A 22,338-nucleotide genomic window follows, 5' to 3' on the forward strand; every position below is an offset into this window, starting at 1 on the left:
ATTTTCTTTCACTGCTCACTCTTTTTATCCTAAGATGAAGAAATGAGTTCTATTGTGTTGCCTGAATAACAGATTCACAAAACTGATGGGAGAAGACTTAAATTCACATAATGGATGTTTGCCTTTTTATTGCTTCCATTATTTGGACATCAGCTATGTGTGAGCCACAGAAACAGGTATTGCTTTTATTTGAACTCATTTTTCAGGGCTGAGACAACTGAAATTAAGAGGCATTATGTCACTGCTTATAAATTCTTTATCCACAACTAAAACCAAAATCCATATGGAATGCGAAGCTGGTGCTAATTTTATAATACTACACGATGCTTTGAAATATGAGGAATTGTGGCTTACGTTTGTATTACAAAGCGATTTTGAGGATCTTGAATTCTCTCGTTATTTCCATCAAGGTTCACAAACATTTAGGTCTAGGAAGGAGGTTTCCCCCATCATCTCTTCTAGCCTAGCCTCACTGACATTGTTTATGTTTGTAACTTTGAGATTTCCAGAAGCTATTCTGCACACACACATGCACATGCATACAATATCTATCATTGATTCAGTCTCCATTATGAAGAATACATCCTTATGGTGTGTTTGGCAATGTTAACACTCATGAGTCTTACAACAAAACCATAGTGAAATGTCAATACCCACTGTCCCTAATCCTTTCCAAATACCTTTGTTTCCTTATTCCACCAACTTTATATATCCAGCTTGGTTTGCATTAAGGAGCCAGTATACCTTGAAATAAAGTACTGGGCAGCAGTGATCTTGGCATGTCATTTGGCCTCTTTGGACCTCAACTGATCATTGAAACTGGACACTGGAGGTTACCTAGTCATATAAACAATGATGAAGTTGAGAATTTAGGGCTATATATTTGAAAAAGTTCCATCATCCTTCCATTCATCCACAAGTCCTAAACTGTACATAGATAGATAGCTCACCATGGTGACTATAAAAATCACCTCAGAAAATCAAGGTCAAATGCTTTTAAACCTATTGGAAGAAGGAATAACTTCTGGCCTCATGACCAACATTGTTTTTAAAAAAATAAGAATCATAAATGCAAGTCATCTGTGTATTTTTAAATGTTCTAACTGCCACAATAAATAAAGAGAAATTTTCAAGTCCTATTTTATTTAACCCAATATATCTCAAGTATGTCAGTTTAATATATAGTCAGGGTAAATTTTTCCACATTAATCTTGGAAGCCTTGTATATATAATGCATCTCAATTTACAATGCATCTCAATTTAGACCTGTGACATTTTGACCATTCAAAACTACTTTCTCCTCTATTCTGGGCTGTATTGAGAAGTAAAATCCCATGATATAACTTCAGAAATTTTTGTATATCTCTAAGGCCACGCACATTTCGCTTTCACCTGCCAGTCCAGGATTGAAATTCATTGTTATAACTGTACTGATACAGATTGTTAAGGTTTTTATTGCTGAGGAGTTTCCACCCAGGCCTAGAACATTTCCCTTACACAGATTCCAGCAGGAAAAAAAGAGTAGAGAGCTATGTTCACATTATGTTGGAGACATGGATGGGCAATGCTTAGGAAGGAGAAAGTATATCATTGATTCAGACTCCATTATGAAGATTATATCCTTATGATGATGGGTTTACAATATTAGCACTCATAAATCTTACAAGAAAGCCTATCTATGTAGTGGAACTAATGTTCCACATCACAACTGAGGAAACTCAATAACTTAGGCTCATGCATACAATAGGAGGTAGAAAAGAAAGTCAAACTTAGGTCATGAAGACTTAAGTGGAGTGGTTGCTAGATATAACCCTGCTTCGTGAAACTTCAGAGCAATCATCGTTTAAACACTCCACAAACTAATATCTTCTTCTGATCTTTGAGATGCTGCTACAAGGTATCACATTAAAAAGCTTGGGTTAACTCTTTCCCCAGAAGAATTTGAAGTTTCTTTCGATTCTTTCCCTACCACAAACCCCTAACATTTTTCTACTAGCAGAATTGAATCAAACCTTGTGAGGGAAAACAGCCATCCTCACATATTTTTGTATCATCAATGATTTTATGTGATCTCTGATGAGAGGGGGAGGGGAGGGGCTGTGCACAGTAGTGTGTTGAGAACTAGAAGGTCTAGAACTATCATCTTTCTATGACTTTGGGAATACGGGTTTGTTCTTTCAAAATGCAGTTTTATAGTATGTTAAGTAAAAAGAGTAATATAGTCACATGCCAGGGTTGTTGTAAGAACTATGTATAACATATTACATGTGCAGAAAAGGCCAGTTTTCTCTTGTGTTTGTTCTGTCATCTATGGCTCCACAGGGTGTGACTGCTCTCCTGACACATTACCAGGAATATTAGATGTTTACTTCAATAGATCCCCTTCAAAACTATACAGGAGAACAGAGACTCCGGGTTTCATTCCCCTCAGCCTACTCAAAAGAACTGCAGTAAGCAAGATAGGGTATTCTATAGGTTTTTTTTTCTTTTGGAGGAAAAATTAAGACTCTGCCCAAAATATTTTGCCCAAGATATTTCTAGGAGATTTTTGTGTCACTGGTCAGTCACTCTTCCTAGTCAAGTAAAGCCCTATATCCTGCCTCTGGTCATTTCTGTTTTACAGTCAGTGCAAACTGTGGCACAAGAGGAAACTTGGCCTTGTTTAGCCCTGAAGGAGAAGATAATGAGAGAAGAGGTGAGAATCACCTCACTCTGCAAAAATCAATGTTATTGATTGGTGAATTGAAGGTAACTGGAAACAGCTTGTGAGATGTAGTAGACAAAACTGAAGGGAAGGAGATGGGCAGAGGATCTCCATAATGAAAATGAGTGGACTGCTCTGAGAACAATGATCATTAGGAACTAAGAGTCCTGCATCATCGATGCCCACCCCTACCCAGCATCCACAGTTCCAGTCATTTTGTTAATCTTTGGACTTGTTTATCTGAACCACAACAGTGTTGCAGGCCTAAGAGAGAGGGAACAGGCTTTCTACTATACTCACAGACCTTCAGTTTTTCTTCAAATTATTTTGGATTTTTCTTATCTATTTGCATAAGCTGTTTTTGTTGTTGTTTTTGTTTTTGTTGTTGTTGTTTTCCTGAACTAGTCAATTACCTTTCAAAAGTAGATTTTCCTGAGATAAATAGTGCTTAGGCTTCAAATTTGAATCAAATCCAGTAACTCATTTCTCATTATTTGTAGACACAGATGTAATTTATTATTAAGGTTTGTCTCTGAGAAAGGAAATAGTGTTCAGTATGAGATACTCAGCCTTTACATCTTGAAAGATATCAACTGATGACAATATGGAATTTTCATTCTAATAGAGAAACAGCCATGGATATCCCCCACAATAGATATTTATGATGTTGCACTAGAAACACAAACTGATAAAAGGTGAAAACAAAGATGCTTCATTAAGTGAAGAAATTAACAAGACTCTGTGACCCCAAGTCATAGAGGGGGAAAGTAAACCTATTTTCTGCATTGAAATATCTGACTGAAAAATAACAATTAGAGAAGATAATGTAATAGTATTTTACAATGTTCTAGAATATACAAAGTCATGTCACACATGTTATCTTGCTTATACTTTTTACTGAAAATAGATTTTTTTCACACAGTATGTTCTGACTATGGTTTCCTTTTCCCCAACTCTTCCCTTCTTCACACCCAAAGAAATCCATGGAACTATTTTAATCTTATTTTGAGGCATCTTTCATGTATAAAATGATAACATGGGTCTTTTCTAGGTTATAAAATTAATATTTAATTTTTTAAACTAAAATTAAAATCCTAGACTTTATGTTTTGTTTTACTTTATAATCATATTATTCTATTTATAAATCTAGCAAGAATTTAGGGTTATCATTACAATTTTTATAACTTAATTAAATCCCCTTACATTTTAACCTTAATTTTACTTGTAAACTTTACATGTTTAAATATTTTATCTAACAAGCAAAACTTCCAAAGTACTTAAATTACCTATAACTAATTATAAGTATTAAAATCTGTGCTTTAAATTTTTCCATATATTACAACACAATTTGTAAGTAGAGTGTTTTAAAAGTATTTTTAATAAGTTAAAAATCAATTTCACACATAATCTAATAGATATTTTAAATTAGAATTTTTTCATAAAATACAAATATATGCATTATCAAATATACATAATTAGCTAACACAAAACAGTAATAAAAGGATTGGATGTCTTTTTTACTTTTGAATACTTTCTCACATTCCTGGACTTCTTCCTACAGAAAAAAACATGTAGCTGATTTTGTGATTGGAACCCAAAGTACTCATTAATACTTTCTTCTTACCAGCCTGAGGCTGTGTATTGGTAAAGCTTTTAGTTAGAAGATGTATATCTCCTGATACCAAGGGTCATCCCTTGAATTTCCTTTCACTGTAAGACTAAACATCACAATGTAGTTACCACCTCAAATTTTACAAAGGAGTTGTATCATAGCCAAGCTTCATAGGATTTCAGGTGTGCTGTAAGAAAACTCTCAGCTACACAACTAAGTGTATAATGTCCACTGAGGTTAAAATCAATTCACACTACTTCAGTTGGCAATTCACCGCCTCCTTTGAAGTATGTTAGCATCCTCTAAGTGGCTGTTACATTATCTGTGAGCCTTTGGCTGTCGATAGCCTGGCTCTTGGTGTGAGACAAATGTTTGCTGTTATCTTCTCTACCATACTGTCTAGAGCCTAAACAGAAGCTGTCTTATTACCTAAAGGACCACAGAAGAGTCACTACATGGAAACATGTGTTTCCTACTTGGGTCTCCTACCCCAAATCCCATTCTTTCATCGCTATAAGCAGAGCAGGACATGGATGGGTTCTAGCATGGCACAGGGGCCTGCCAGGGTAGAATAATGGTTGTAAGAATGAAGAACTTGATTAGTCTTAGGTATAGAACACCCATGAGCAAGGAAATGTATGACCAGTTTACATCTGGCTTTGAAGGAAAGTAAGTTTGGTGCTACTATGGGCAGGTTAAACTTGAAGAGGTTACAGGAAAGCAAGTTGGGATGTTCCTGTGGCAAAAAGATGGGGAGAGAGCCTGTGTGGATGAAAGGAAAAGTAGAAAATGCAGGAGTCATTCCGAACCAAGACAGAGATAGGTTGAGCAGCATTTATGGATTTACTAGATTCCACAGGGGCTGCAGAGTAAAAATGATTGCAGTGTTTCCACTCTAAATGCCCAGGAGAATACTAATAATAAGCAGGTTGTCTGGCTGGATTCTGTTAAAAGGACCTTTAAAATACCACTGTGAAGCATGTTATTTGGCTCTGGTGGGTGTAACAACTGCATTAGAGACTAGCTAGTGGCATACTTGCATTAGGCCTACCGTTTTTCCTTGTGTAAAGTACAATGCCAATGATTCCTTTGAAAGCCAGATTCACCATATATATTTTTTTTCCAAAGTAATCTCATTTCAAAGCGATCCCAAGGTTACACTTGAAAGCCTTCTATCCTCTGCAAAAGTTAATGGTCTGAGAAAAACAATGCTTTCAGTCCCTGCCTACCTGGGTTTATTTACTTTGAAAAGGAAACAGAAAAAGCACGCCTGTTACGCAACCTATTCAGACAATGCTTAAGCATCATTATTAGTGACATAGAAATGTTCTTGATATGTTATAACAAAATCAAAAACTACTGGTAGAGTCATCCCAAACACAATACACATGTATACACTCACACATATCAAATGCCAATGAGAGGGACTTTGCTCTGAATAGCAAGGTTATAAGAAGAAGAATTTTTTTCGGGGCATTTTCTATGCTTTATATAATGTCTCTAATGAGCAAATATTCTTTCACAGTCTAATAAAAGTTGAGAAATACCAAGTATACTGACCTATTTAAAATTGCTCCCTTATAGGGAGGTGGTAGCACACACCTTTAATCCCAGCACTCAGGAGGCAGAGACAGGCAGATAATTGAGGGTTTGAGGCTAGCCTTGTCTACAGAGCAAATTCTCAAACAGCACTACACATTAGAATCCATTTCTTGAAATCCAAAAACAAACAAACAAGAAATAAATTTTCAAACATAAAAATAAAACTGATATCTCAGTTTAATTTTTAAATGAGTATGAAGTTCTGTTTCTAAAAGATTAATCGACTAAACACTCAGTACAAGTGCAGTGCATGAAGGTCTTTTGTTAAGCTACCACAGATTCAGGATCTGTGACAGAAGGCTGCCTTTCTCTGGCCCAAGTGTACTACATACCCCATGGCTACAGGTACCTTTTTTCTTTCACTCTAGGTACACTCTTGCAAATATACCAGGTAACTTGTAAAAATCACTGTTTTTAACATAGAGAAACATAGGTCTATGCATGATCATGTTTGCCTTGCTTCCATTCTAAAGAAAGCTGCTTCCTCTGTTTACTTTACATTCTGCTCTTGTTTTAAATCATCAGTGTCAAAACAGGAAGCAAGATTTAACTCTGGCACATTTTTTTTAGGAACAGATGCTCTCAAGCTCGAGTGTCTTTGTGTTGCTGGTCATCTTTCACTTTTCCATTCTTAAGAGGCAGGTTCCCCAAGCCACAGTACAATGTGGGTTTATCCTGGCAGGTTTTCTTCATTTATTTATTACACGAGTAATAAGTCTAGGCATTGGTAAATAAACCTGTTCCCAGGCTTTTTCTTTTCTTTCTGTTTCTTTTTTTTGTTTTTAACACATCAACTGATTATGAAGTCTTTTAAGTATAAGCACCCCTTCGTTCCCCTGGATTCAAGTGAGGGTGTAAGTTATCTGACCTATAAGGATTTTCAAAGACTTTGACTAATGGGAAAAAAATGGGGAAAAAAATAGAGGAAAAGGAACTCTGTGTAAATAAAAGTTTCACAAGCCAGAGAAGGGACCAGTGTCACCATAACTAAAATTAATATAAATCCCCTTGGAGAAAGGAATCAAAAGTCAAAGAGTAGTCACTGGATCCACATGTCAAAGAACTGGTCAAGATTAGGAAAGGAGACCTTTCAGGCACTGTCCTGCCCTATGGTTCCTAAGCAGAGGAATTGTTTCAGTATTTCAAGCTCCTACTTGTGAGGTTCAGGGAAGTGTAATCCCCATATAGCTAAGTCCCTCCCGTGGTAAAAAAATTAAAAATAAAATAAAATAAATTAAAAATAAAATAAAGGGCTTACTAACAAACTTTCCTTAAGATTTCTGTGGCAATGAAATGATTGCTGTTCACAATACCTCCTGCATTATGAATACTCACCAAATATTAACTAGTCTTTTAAGTGTACTGAAGATAGATCGTTAAGCTAAACTTCAAGGCCTGAAATCTTGAAGGTTAATACTGAATTCCTAGATAAATAGAACAAATATGTCTATTAGGACATGGACAAGGACCAGGCTACCTGGTGAGCTACCCTGTGTTCACTCTGCATACATTGCCCACAGTTGGCTGACTGGTGAAATTCATCATCTTTTCATTTTCACACCCTTAACTGAGATTTATGCTTCAGAAAACAAGGAATATGTCTTGCAAATCGTGAGCTATGATCCATCCTGCTTGTCTAACGCATTAAGAAAGGTAAATGAAGGAATTTGTTCTTAAAAAGTCAGTGTGAATTGCATGTCTGCAACTATGTCTGATTATAATGCTTCTAATTTATCTTGAGCAACATTATAATCAAATAAACCTTTAAATTAAAAAATAAAACAGACAGCATCCATATGCATACTTTTTGATAAAGGTGAGTGCTGCTTTCTAAAACTGAGGTTAAGTTCCAATCCTAAGGTAGTTATGGTAGCTCCTTCCTGTACTCTCAGGACCTGAGACACTGAGGCAAAGAGACTGCCATCAATTTAAGGACAGCCCAAGTCATATGGTAAGTTCCATGCCAGCTTCTGCAAAAGTGTGAAAACTCATCTCACAAACAAGAATTATAATTTTAAATTTTTCATACCATGTGTTACTGTGAAAATTTTGGGAAATGTATGGGTCTAGTTCTCAGGGAACTACTAATCATTTTTTTTCAAACACATTTGTTAACCTGTTCCTTTGATTCTGGATACACAGAAAACATCTCCCAAGTCTCTGTGGTTGTTCATTCTGAGATAAGACCTTGCTATGTAACTCAGACTGACACTCAGAATCATCATGCCTCATACCTCATCCCCTCTAGTTTGAGAATACAGACATGTGCTATCATGATGGTAAGCTTGTCCTAGGAGTTACTTAGTGACACTTCTAAATTTGAAAGGTATGTCCTTACAGAGTCTATTGCTGAATGAATACTACTGTCATTACAGAGACATTGATTTTTCTAGTGGCCAAAAAACAGCTCATTGAGTAAAGAATCTATTCCCCTTGTACATCTGTTCCTATTTGATACCACACTAAAGACGTATTCTACTTGATGGGTCCTGTAATGCGAATGGATAGCATTCACTTGCCATCCCTCATCTAGAAAATATTCATTCATTAATTGTCAGGTGAAGTTATGAAGTTATACAGACAAGAGGTGGCATGGTTCTTGCTCTAAAGTAACTCACAGCAGACTTAGGCAGGAGCTTGGAAGACATTCTCCTATGTTTGAATCTAAATGCAAAATTAAGCCTTGACTATATGAATGACCTAAGTATTAGGTAATCTAACTTACTAAAGGTTTAGAGGCATAGAAACTTCAAAGCTTTGTTTCCCCCAAATTAATTTTCTACAGACCTAAAGAACACACCTCAAATCTCCTGATACACGCTTGTCCTCTGGATAATCACTGGGACCTTTAAGTCGGCACTTTATTATGAGAATTCTTATGTGAAAGCATATGTTCCACACAGTAGCCTTGGTGGCCAGGTTTAAACATTGTTAAATGACTTAATTCTTAAATCTTCCACTGAAAACCACTGGTTCCCATTTTCCTGACAGAAGCCTAATCTGTTCACTTGACATACCCTTGACATTTTTCTTCCTGGCCACTATGGACACACACACACACACACGCACACACACATACACACACACTCACACATGTGGGTCCACCTTCCATAGTTACCTTTTTTAAGGCTATCACCAGAAGCTACACTGAACATATGCCTCCAATTTCCTTCCCATTTTCCCCTTCTCAGTAGTTTTCATTATACTGCATTATTTTACTTAACAGTTTTATTTCCTGCTTACCGTACTGACATGCAAATTCCAAGGGAAGGGATTATTGTCTGGCTCATATTCTGCCCCTTGTTTGTAACACCTATTTCAGTGCATGAACCATAACAGATGTTCACTAAATAATGCTTGTTAAATAAATGAATTGAGGATGGAAACCAATACCTGATGTTTGGCCCTAATTGTCATTTATTCAAAAGAACCCTAAAGGAATGAAAAATGACCCCATTTTCATTGTTTATTTTGCTTTGCCAATAGTTGAGGTGTCTGGATCATATTAATTTTTACTGTTCATGTATAACTTAGTATCATAAGGCTGCTATCAGAGTTGATAGTACAGTAGACTTGGATTAGAGCTGGCTTCATTGGCAATTAAGAGCTGTAATATTAAGCAAGTTATTTTGTATCCTGAATAAATTTTAGTTAAATAAGAAAAAACATAGATAACCTTTATCTATAGAATAATAAGAGTAATATTATAGAGAACAGTGTGCAGTTCAAGTACAGTCCATGAGCCTGTCAAAATGTAGCTACTTTTGCTTTTCATAATATCCCTTATTCTTTGTTACTTATGATAATTTAAAATTTTCGAGTTGCAGGACTTCATTAGAAGACGTAAATCAACACATCAATATTAGGGAGGTTCATAATGAGACAACTGTAACATAAAAGTCTAGTGAGTTTCTGGTGCATGTTGGCATCATGAAGGTGACAATTATTCAGCTGGAATCTTGACAGGAACCACCTCAGATTTTGTCATGAGCCATAGTCTCACGACACCTATGAGCCGTAGGTGTTACACAAACTGTCCACGCACTCTGATTCACGATCTTGCAAACCCTGACTACAAAAAAAATAATGTGCTTATTCAGAGCATCGGAGTGTACAATGCATCAGAGGATGTGGCAAAGAGTCGGTGTCAGTAACACAAGACACAGCTTCAAAACCTTTCCCTCTTGAGCGAGCCACCCTACATATCTGAATTCCTGAAGAAGATTTATTTTTTTAAAAAAATGAAGACAATAAAATACAGTTCCTGTCTTTAAAGCTTAAAGTCTATTTGGTGGTTGGAAAAAAATTTCAACATTAGCAAAATTAACTAGATGTATAAGATGATATTATAAATTGCATGGCACAATCTAAGATGTGCTGCTGTGGGGGCTGGAGTAACGCCTCAGCAGTAAACAGGACCTTCTATTCTTGCAGAGGGCCAGAGTCTGACGCCCAGCATACATATCAGGCAGTTCATAAGTGCCTGCAATTTTAGCTCCATGGAATCTGAAGCCTTGATCTAGACTTGATGGACACCATTGCTGACATGTTCACACACACACACACACCCACACACATACACACATGCATGCACACACACATACATACATGTATATACATAATTAAAATAAAATAACCATTTAAAATGTATTGCCATATAAATGAAGGATAAATATGTATTTAGATTTTAAAGGAGAAATCAGGGGAACTGTTATGGATTAGGTTCAACTTCTTAGAGTGTAGATTCCCTTGACAACTTCTAAGAGGAAGGATGGAGTTTAGACAAGAATGGTCACAAGAGAAGGGACATAATTGCAGGAAAGTGTTTTAGAAAAAGATTAGAGACAAAAATGGCATGAAATATCACAAAAGAAAAAAAATTGGAAGAATTCAGCATGACAAATCTCTGAGTTCTAGAGTGTTGAGGCAGACATTTCAATAAGTTGTTTTTCAATAAGTGTGAATTATTGATTCCTTCATCTTAGTCTTACAATCTAACTGTATAAATTCAGAAGAGTAAATGACAAGTGAGTGCAGACAGCTTGTGGTGCTCAATAGATTATTTGAATCCAACTTTTTGTAATGTCAAAGCATTCACTATATATGTGTGTGTGTGTGTGTGTGTGTGTGTGTGTGTGTGTGTGTGTGTGTGTGTGTGTGTAAAACAAGTAAATCAAGAGAAAGTGGAGTGAATAAAATCAAAAAGTCTTAAGTTTCCATTGATACATTCATTTGTCATGTATTACATTTGTCATGTAGTACATTTAGTACATTTTAGTTGGTTCTATATGTGCTTAACACATTTAATAACAACCAAGGCCTACAGGTTCAGCTTCTAAATCCAGATTATATTTTAGTGTATGTGTGTGTTTCTTAGTTGTAATGGCAATGGTGATGAGAGAATAAATATTAAATCATAATACATTATTCATTAACCATAGGTTTTTTTTTAAAAATTAGGCTTGATTCATGTGATTTTTCTAATAAAATTCTTAATGTTACTCTACCCATCATGACTTAGTTGACTAAAAATTCTTACATTTATAGCACTTATTGTTTATAGCATTTATTATATAGCACTATAGATCACAGGACTTTTTATAGAAGTTATCTGTCATATATCATTCTTGTGTGAGCGCGCACATTAGTGTGCATAAAGGATATATGGGCATACTGCAGAGTATGTGTAAAAGTCACCAGATAACCTCTGGCGTTGATCTTTGTCTTCTACCATGTTTAAAAGGGTCTCTGGATTCTTCCATTGTATAAGTCTGACTAGCTGGCCTGACAGCTAGTTCTCCTTTCAGCGGTTCTCCTGTCTCAGGGTAAGAGAGGATGGTATAACTCTAGTTCTTATACAGTTGTTGAGGATTAAAACTCAGGCCCTCACTCCTGTACTGCTTTTACCCAGTGGGACATTGTTCCATTCAACATCATTTTTATGATGGTTATTATTGTCCCTGTTTACAAATGAAAATATAAACTTCACATGGTTTAAGAAATATTCTCAAACTATTCCATGAGTGAGAAAGGCAGACGCAAATGATGTTTTCTTGGAATCTCCCAAAAACCATGTTCTAGAAGCAATTAGTCAATACTGCTTTTCTAAAGTGTTCTTGCGTTACACACAAGGAATTTACAAAATAAAGGAGGATTCTGCATCTAGGGAGTGTATAGGCATTGGGATTTACAGAAAAGACAGAAGTCAAACTTAAGAGCCTTGAGCCTTACATTGTTCCCTGCACATGTGATAGAACACCTGGATGTTCCTTCTTTGTACATTATGTTCCCTATATGTGATGCTGGCCTGACTTGCCACTCCTGCCTTAGAGTGTAGGTGTGTACAGATTCACACTCATAGCAGTTACACAAACAGGAAAATCCCAATTTGGAGAATGTAAGATCATTTAGAAAATGAGTATCTGCATCTTTACTTTCAAAAATAGAGCTGTTTTAATAGTCAACATGATGTAGACATCTGATACAACAAACTACCTATGTTGTCTCATCAAAGTGGTACTTTTCATACAACACATGCAATTTCAGATCAAAAGAGGAATTGCAATTCACATAATGATCACAAATACTTCCTTTTGTGTGACAACAATCAAATTAAATTGTTCTAATCATTTTCGATTAAAAAAATGTTAATACAAAAATCCAAGTCAGCATGATACCCATCTTTATCACTTCAGCAACTTAAAACTATCAACTACAAATAATACTCTTAATTGGAAGTTTGATTTGTTTGTTTTCCTTTTCCTTTTGTGTAAAGACCTACTTCTGAAAAGAGATAAAAATATAACATAATTTTCAAAGCTATATTGTGATGGGTGCTCATCATTTCAATTAGCCACTGCTCAGCCTTGAAACAGCCCATAAGCCATCCACTCCCAGCTATTCACAGCTTCCCACAGGGTTCTATGTGTATTAGCTACATCCTCCTTCTACCCTCAGCAGGAAGGTTGGCAAATTTCTATTAGCTGTCAAGTTAAGTCAGAGGTGACTTCACACTGGAATCTCTCTTGGTTGTTCCAGACACAACTGGCTTGTGCTATGTTTATTCCATTTTCAATTACAGTATGCCTTTCATCAAAATCCTTTAAAAGTCTTATCAGACTTCAAACCATTCATTGGTCTGTTTGCCTGTGTCTTGTCTTAAACATAAAGTCTTCAACAGCAAAACAATTATTTTCCATTAATATCTACTACTTCAGCCCAGTGCATGAAGCATACCTGTCATTTAAAGGGTTACTGAATAATAATTACCCACAAATTACACTCTAATGTGTAGAAGACTGTGTGAGTGTGTGTGTGTGTGTTGTGCATACTAGCAGTCCAGTTTTAATGTTATTGGATTGATATGTGAAAGCTTTTAAAGTACATTAAAGAGCATGATTCCCATCAAATTCTTCTGACTATAATATTTTTTAAACATCAAATTTGTAAAATAATCATTTGAGAATAAAAGATGACATTAATATTGTATTTTGCATAGAAAATAAATCTCAGAAAAGATATTTCTAACTACCTTGAAGTTCTGGGTCAGTGCAATAAATATTACATTGAATTTGTCAGATACTATACACCATAAATAAGGCTTTTTTAGAGTCATGCAAATAAGTAATGCTAACTATAATGACATTAAAAATAATTATATTAAGACATAAAAATAAAACTAAGTCTAAAAACACTAGGTAAGAGTTTACTGTACCCAATATGGTGAAAAACAAGGTGAAGACCATTTTTGAAACTCTCACAAACCTTGCTATTTCAGAAGAAAAGGATACAAAATAAACTTATAAATTGTAAAGTACAAAAGCTGATTATAAAAAGTATGTACATAGACGTAAAACTAAAGGTAATTTATTCTTAAACAAGCAAGTTTATATACAGTACAGATATGAATACACATGATCTCTGTTTCTACTGTGTCAGAAAGTATCAGAAATCAACACAGGTTACTCAAGTTATTAAGGATTTATTATGAAAAGGTCATCCAGGTTCAGGTAAGAAATCATTAGAAAAAGTCTTTCCATAGGAGTTGAAGTAAGACACATTTCAAACTATCCAGACAGCTGTTAGAAGTTACAGAAGGGAGGGGCTTTCCCAAAGAGGAGATCTGCAGGGTTCTCTCTCTCTCTCTCTCTCTCTCTCTCTCTCTCTCTCTCTCTCTCTTCCAAAATTTAATAATTACTTATCAAAACAAGTGTTCCTTGATGTGAGTTACCAAGTTTCTTCTGAAGGAAGCACTTTGTTTATTTATGTATTTATTTATTTTGAAAAAGAAGAGAAGACAAGGACTCACCCACTTTACTAAACAAGGAACTAAGCATAAATTGAAATAGAAGGTACTAGAACAACCCACACTAGCGTTTGGGGATACACTCCATCTCTTAAAACCTGTCAGGAGGTTTATTACTCCCACCACATTTACCTGGGAAGTGAATTCTTAAAGTAGTAAAAAGTAAAGCCTACAGAACTCTGCTTCCTCAAGGCTCTCCAGGCTGCAGTGCTGAGAGGTCTGTTCACCGTGGATATATAAATACTACCTGTTTGAAGTTCAAATGTAAAGCGAGGAGGTTTACAAAAGTGAGCAGCAGGGAGCTCTCCAATAAAACTTGTAAACACACAAAATGAAACTTTAGTACCCAGACTCATAAAACACTTCCTCTCCTGAAATAAAAAGGGAAACACTTTACATCGACTTTTAATTTTTTCAAAAGTCCTATTTTAGGCTTTAAACTGCCTCTAATTTTTTTTTCTTTCTCAAAGACAATCACTTCTTTTTGGACCTGCTTCAATTAGAATTACAAACTCAAGCTGGGGTGGGGTAGGGGGGTGTAAGTTCACTTAAATTATGCAAGTGGAATCCCACAGCAGCTCTCTCTGGTTCTCCGTGCTGAATAAATAGCATCAGATAAACCTTTCAAATAATAACATCCTTGCTCGTGACAAGGGGTAAGTCTCCCAAACTTGAGCTCAACTTTGGAGCCTTATTAGCTCCAGCAAGTGAATGTCAGCGAGGTGACAGCATCCAGGTGGTGGCACCCAGGCAGCCTAACCCGGCAGCCCACCCTGAGCTGAGAAGATGTGTGGTTAATACCACCAAATTCCCCGATGCTCCTCATCCTCCTCTCAACACACCAGGATGCTCGGGTACCCCACAGATCACATCCTAATTCCACTCCAGCCTCCACATTCAAACCCGGGAGCTCTCAGAACAATGAAGCTGCAGGCACACGGACAGTTCACCGCACTTTCAAAAGGGAAAGACTAAATTCTAATTGACAGCGTGATCCATAGCTTGTTACCTCCTCTGGTTTCTTGGTGCTGGCCTACGGAAATAATTCTCATCTTTTCCTCCCCCCTCTCCACCCTCCAAGTGTGAGCAAGAACCTGAATTACAAACAGTTAAACCTGAAGGTCACTTCACCACAGCGTTCCGACTCGCTCCCCCAGGGAGGCGGCAAGGCAACAATAAAACAAAGCCCTCGCAGCAACCACCTGTAATAATCAGCCTGCTCAGCCGGCCATCCGAAAAGTCCTGGCGCTACACAAGGTAGACATTTTTTTTTGCAGCTGGTTTAACATGTACATCATGCCCAGTGGCCGTCTCGCTCCCTCTTACCTTCACGTTAGTCCGGAGTGCACAATAACATGCAAAGAACATTGCAGTAAATAAGGGGCATATGGGCCGGTGATCAGCTTCTCAGCACAGCGCAAGCCCCACACACACGATCCTGGGCATGTGCTGCTAAGGAGCATCCGTTCCCTCTGTCAGTTTGAAAATGCATTGATCCCTGTTTCCTCTGACTACAAAACGACATGTCTTGAAGGCACTGAGTGAGAGCTCAGAATCTCTTCATTGGCTATATATAGCATTGTGCCCAGTAATTTCAATTAGCCGAGGATTCAGCATCCGAAAGTTAGAACCTCAGTTGCTTTTCCTTCTAGCATTTTAAATCACTGGGGGAAAAAAGAAGGAGGGGGGAATGAGCTCACTCAGGAAGGAGGGGGGAAAGGTGAAGAATTGAAATTTAACCAATGAGTTACTTATATTTCTGGAGAGCCCGAGTGTTGTCCTATTAGATACTTTACCAGGGGATTGCATCTGGCAGACTGTGGTTGAAGAGGGAACCCTTTTCCCTTTGTAGCCTAACAGCTCTGCACTACATTCCAAGCTATTCTGATGCAGTACCCTGTTTGGCAAATACTACAAACCACTGCAAGCATGCCTCACTCTTCCATTTCTCTGTGTGAAACAGAGCAGGACCAAATGGTTCAGTGTCTCATAGAGTCCCCTAAAACCTAAGCTGGGTCCACCAGGGGTGCTCTCCAGCTCCAGGGCAAGGAAGTACCACCTCTTACTGCCCTGTCCTGGAATATCACATCAGGTCTGTCTTCCAGGGATATTTAAAGTTGTTAGGCTCTCTAACAAAACCATGCATCCAAATTCTCCAATGCTATGCTTTGTTGATAAACAACTATCAGCGATACAGGATGGGATTGGAACAAAACAGGGGGCCGATTCAACCAGCGGGATGAAAAAATGATATAAAATGTTCAGCTGGTCCTGGGAGGTAGAGAGGGAGGAAGGGAGAGAGAGGGAGAGAGAGAGAGAGAGAGAGAGAGAGAGAGAGAGAGAGAGAGAGAGAGAGAGAGAGAGGCTTCTATTCCCATGAATCCATGAGGAGCGGGGATTTTTAATTAACAAACATTTTCAGCATTTTCAAGTCTTACTGTCTGTTGATATACTTGACAAGCAACAGATACTGTAAATTAATTGGATTTTTATTCAGCCAAGGCAAGGTTCTAAACTCTTTTGCCAGCTTCAGGCAGCCCTAATGCTCAGCTAGAATTCTAAAGCTATCTGGCGAAATGCGAGCAGACATGAACAGTTCTCACTGCAGTAAAAATAGTGGGAGGAAAAAGATTGGTGATGTCTTTGCCACAGCAACAGGGAAGAACCGCATCACTCACAGGGAAAAAAGCTGCAGTGACTTTTAGGGTTTTTCTTTAACGTGTTTTGCATAAGCCACCTCCCCTTTGGAGCCTGCAGCAGTGCTGATGCTCTGGCAGTCTCTGGGCATCTCTCCTGGGCAGTGAGGTGAAGATGCTTCAGAGGGTAGAAGGGAATTCAGAGAGAGGAATTAAGGAGCTAGGTTTTCTGCTTCCCTCTTAATGATAAGCGTTCAGAAAGTGTCGTCACTTCTGACTAAATAGCTATTTTGGGCTGTCATTGTTTGTGGCTTTTTTAGGAAGAAGAAAAAGCAACCTTAGCTTAAGCTGGGGGTTGTTTAGCAATGAAAGAGAAGGGAGCCACTTAATTTGATTCCCAGCTCTGTCTGTCATAGTAGACTAGGTAATTACAAACTGTAAGTGCTTGTAGCATAACTGTGACTTCCAGGGCAGTTAAAAAAAATGGATGCCCAGGTCCTATCACTCCCCAACTTTTATTAATGGCTTCAAAACAGAGCCTGCCATTTCAGTTCATCATGCCTCCCTCTCCAGAGGTCATAGCAGGTTACCTCTCCTGCAGTTCTTCCCAGTAAATGAACACAAACACCGGAAGCTATGGTAAACAGGGGGGCGATTTAAAACTGCCAGTCTCCACTAGGGTTCAGAAGATTCTCAGGCAAAAGAAAATCAACAAATGTACTGTTAAGTAAAATTTTCACTTGGAATTAGTGTATAAGGCACTTTCTTTGTTTTTATTGCTATTTTGGTGGTCTCCAGCCTTTTTTGGTACCCCAATACAGGAAGAGACAGGAAGTGTCACAATCTCAGAGATGCACACGGGTAGGAAACAGACCAAAGTGAAGTTGGAAGAACTTAGAGTTTCAGCCACAGCTTTGAAGTGTGTACATTCCAAGGAAGACTATGGCCTTGAAGACCTATTTAGAACTCTCAAGTGGCCTTACCTATCTCACAGAATCCCAGTGCAGAATTGGGCTATAGCCAAAGATCTGCTGTTTAGCTTTAAGAATACAAGGATAATGGCCATTCTCATTATTTTCCTTGTAGGAAATGAAGCATTAACCTGAATCACAGGGTCCAATAGAAAAGTCATTTATTAATGGGCTGGTAAGATGCCTCTGTGGATAAATGTGCTTGCAGAAAAGCCTGAGATCCTGAGTTGAATTCCCAAGACCAAGGACAGAAGAGAAACAACTTCTGTAAGTCGTCTCCTAGCCAACAAACACACACACCATGGCATGCCACCCATACCCCAACTCACCCTCACACAGTAAGTATGATATCAAAAACGTGTTCTCTATTCTTAGTCAGACACTACATTCTGGTAGTATATCCACAGAAGAGCAACATTTACTATTGTAAAAGAAAATTCTAACTGGCTACAGAGATTTGAAGGGAGTAGAGCAAATCTATATTTCAATACTACAAGTAAGTAATCTCAGAAAAATATCATCCATGTCAAACTGTTGGCCATTTGAAAAACAGAATAATGTGTAGCTCATAATGTGGTTGAGAATATTAGAAATGATTCATGTCAGCCAAAACCTAGTTGAGTCAATTAGTTAAAAAACGAAACTGCAGATATATTCAAGGAAAATATAGTTTTTGATTTATATAATATTAAATAGAGGACAGATGTTACCCTTGGAAAGATAATTATACTATAAAAAATATAAACCATCTGCTTTGGCAAAGAATGTACAATAGTAAATAAAAATAGAAAAATATCTGCAGCATATTTGATTGGATATTCCTTAAAGGACCTTTCACAGATCACTAAAAAAAGTAACTAACTAAATAAAAATAAAGTGGATTTTACAAAGCAAATGATAAAATAATAATTCAAAAGTGACTACAAATATATTAAAAATGTTCCAACTCTTATTTAAGGAAAAGCATAAAACTTAGAAAATGTTTTTTAATTGTTGATTCCTTTCAATGTAATGATTTAACCTCTATAATATTATCTAAACACATTGAATAAAATTTAAAGAATAATAAAATTTTTTTAAAAATTTCAACCCAGGTGTATGTATATCATGTGGTATTGAGAATACATGTTCACATGGGGGCCAACACAGAGATGGGAAGGCAGCTATACACATGTATGTGCATGGATGTAAATGTCAGATGTCAGTGCCAGGTATATTTCTCAAACTTTCTGCACCCTATTTTTTTTTGAAGTTTGTTCTCTCAAAGAGTCTGTCACCCTACAGTTTGGGTATGCTGGCTGGCCCCCGAGGACACTTAAAAGCAATACTAGCATTCTTGATTTTTTTTACCCCCTCCCCCCCATAGGTACTGGTGATCTGACCTTAAATTCTTGTTCTTTCACTGTAAGTCTTTACTAATTGAACTATCTCTCCAGCCCCTGGCTTGAAACTTTAAAAATTATTGGAAACCTAACTTAGGAACTAGAGCGATACCTCAGCGTTTCAGAGTTTCTGTTGTCTTGAAAGGAACCTGAGTTTGGTTTCCAGAACCAACATTGCAGGTAAGGGAGTTGATAACCGATTGTAACCTCAACATAACAGGATCTAATAACCTCTTCTGGCCTCTGTGGACATCTGTATACAGATTTGTACAGGTGTGCACATACAGACCCACAGACACACACACATACACATATCCAGTTAAAACTAAAATGACTCTTAAAAATAACATAGATATGTAAAAGAAAGAAAAGGTAAGGCACTATGAGAGTATAGTTTGTAAAATATGACAATAGTGGCATTATTTATTAATATTTATAAGCAATTCATATTGGTTGGCATCATTTTTCTTCTCTGTAAAATTAGGATGATGGGCTCCCAAGTTCTGTTTTGCATTTAGTTATATCTTTGTAAGTTGAACGTTTTGTTTTGTTTTGTTTTGTTTTGTTTTGTTTTGTTACGATAAACCTGATCAGATGCGTATGAATGCTAAATCGCCACTGGGTTATAATCCAAATCCAACAGACTCAATTCTCTGGGGAAGGACCTAGGTTTCAGTGTCTTATAAAGTTTCCTGTTTGGCCTCAAAGTTGAGAAAAAGTTAATATTACTGCCTTAGATCACTGTTCATCAGCCAAGCCATTCAATAAAGGAAGAGGTAGTAAGTATCTCAGGTTTGTAAGATCCATGGTATGTCACAGCTACATAACACTGATGCTCTAACAGCAAAATATCCCACACAAACACTTATGTGAGGGGCAGTATATAATCAATTTTTATGAATCTTCATTAATACTCATTAAAATTTGAATTCTATATTATGTTAGGTCATTGTCTGACTCTTGGTACCAATGAAATTAATAATTCTGAGTGGAAGCTCAACCCTGTTGAGTAAGGGGTCACTTCCTTGTCTTGAAATTAGGCCTTGGGCTTCGAGTCACAAAAAGGAAACAAAACAAACCTGGGTTTAAATCCATTTTCTATCGTTTCTCAACTGTGTGACCTTGTGCTGGTTACATAACCCCTCTCTGCTACAGAGTACTCCTCTGCCAACTAAAGAGAACAAGCCAACCCCACAATAATGTTGTAAGAGTGAAAATAATGAAGCGAAGCTCGCAACCTTCTGCCTTCCTACCTGGAGCAGAGTCAGTTTAATCACGGGCACTTTGTAGTGTAAAGAAGGCTAGGATGGCAGAGAGAAGGAGGTAAAAGCGGCGATGCCTTCAAACTCTAACAGGACTCTGTGTCCCCGGAGCTGCGTAATGACCCAGCATTTGTGTAAAATTTCTAAGCTGGCTTTTAAGGGATCTCAAGAAGTTTAGTCCTCTTATGTACCCAGAACTGGCTCACTGGCTCTGGACTTTCTTGAACCTTCTTTGGAAATTTTCTAGATAATAATAACAACTAATTCACACGGTACAAAGCACATCAAAACACATTATAAGTTTTTGGTAAGGCATCTCTAAAAGTGGAAGAGAAATGTATTACAAATACCTTAATGTATCAAGGGAAAGTGGAATCTTTTTGATATCTGCTTATCTTTTAAAAAAATCCATATAAATGTTATTAAATGTAAGTTGAAAATATATCTATATTTGTGTTATTGTTTTTATATTATTTACAGGCTCTGATTATTTAATATATTATGAAGACTACAAAGTAATGAACTGTCTGCTGTGCACACTGTGGGGTACACTAGGATATTCCTGCTTTACTGCAAAATTTGATTCTGGATACTATCATGGAGCTTTTTCATACTAACATTGTAGTATTATGACTCTATGTCTAGTGAAAAAAACAGGCACAGTGCTTAGCTAAAACATTCAGATGTAAACAGGGGTGATGGGTTTATTCCAATACTCAATTTTCCAATTCCCTAGCTCAGAGAACATTTCTCAAAAAAAGAAAAAATTAGGACCTAAAATGTGATTCTAAGATATTTCAGATGTCTCTACTTATAAACATAAGTATTTTAATGTCCTATTCATAACTATAATAAAATAGTTGTTGTAAAAGCCCATTTTGAAAAGATTTCAAAATAAAATAATGTAAAGGAAGAGTGATCAGAAGCTGATATTTAGCTAGTTTTGATGGAAATTGCAAAGGAAGGCTAAATCACTGCCTAACATCTGCCTGTGTAGAAAACATGGCCATGTAGAATAAACTAGCTTCTCACACATCATGAGTGGCCCTGAGGAGTCACATAGTATTTTTAAATTCGAGTAAACTCTTGGTCAATACTAAGCAAAATAATGAACATATGACAGTAAAATGCCATTTGACACAAAAATGTATGGTTTTGAATAACATCAAGTTTGTGTAAGGTCAGCTATGTACAAAGTATACTGGAGAGGATTGGTTTTCCGGCTCTGGGATTGTTTTCAAATTTCTAATACAAACAGACATCCAGATATCCAAAAGGAGAGGATGAAGGATGATTCTATAACAAGGACCTGCTCACACAGCCTTTCTCTGCTTTCCAACGCCTAACTTCCAGCAATATCGCCTTATAGGGTTACTGAAACTAAAACATGCCCTCACAATTTAACAAATACCATTCAAGAATCTCAAAGGGGGTAGGGCTGGTCCTGAGAGAAACTGGGAGAATGTAAGCACATGAACCAAAAATCCCTTTAAATTCCTTACCACAGTTCCTCAGGACCCTATACTGCCCTATGAATTTCTATGTATTTCCTTGGAGCCTATTCTGTGGATAAGAACTATCTAAGGATCCTGACCCTTACCTTGAAGTATAGGTGCTGAAGGACAGTGGAATAGATATACTCTACCTAAAAAAGAGTAGAGGAGGCTTCAGAGAAGTTCTGACTCAAAACCTGAGCATCCCTGAAGCTCATCCTTCTGAGATCTTCCCTCATATTAGTGCTCCAGATTCCTTAAGCACCTGGAACAGGCACTGTCTGTCCTTTGATATTCAGCATTTAACAATGACTGTCTGTACTCATCACTCATTGCTTGTTACACCCATACTTATGTCCTTAATCTCACAA

At 37.1% G+C, this 22,338-nt stretch overlaps 1 protein-coding gene across 8 annotated transcripts in view; it reads right to left on the reverse strand.

The window, feature by feature from the left end:
- Positions 1-22,338, reverse strand: part of Dlg2 (discs large MAGUK scaffold protein 2) — a 2,003,181-nt gene that overhangs the window by 1,340,946 nt on the left and 639,897 nt on the right. For 2 of the 8 annotated variants that reach the window (XM_085841527.1, XM_021169152.3), the window contains exon 1: positions 15,550-15,863. The exons of the other annotated variants lie outside the window; for them this stretch is intronic. In XM_085841527.1, the coding sequence (XP_085697653.1) occupies positions 15,550-15,591 (42 nt within the window). In that variant the 5' untranslated portion in view covers positions 15,592-15,863. Of the gene's footprint in view, positions 1-15,549; positions 15,864-22,338 lie in introns of those variants that run through there. 8 annotated transcript variants of the gene reach the window in all.

The sequence above is a fragment of the Mus caroli genome, unplaced genomic scaffold, assembly GCF_978045245.1.
Source record: "Mus caroli unplaced genomic scaffold, Mus_caroli_1 scaffold_8, whole genome shotgun sequence".
NCBI classification, from domain to species: domain Eukaryota; kingdom Metazoa; phylum Chordata; class Mammalia; order Rodentia; family Muridae; genus Mus; species Mus caroli.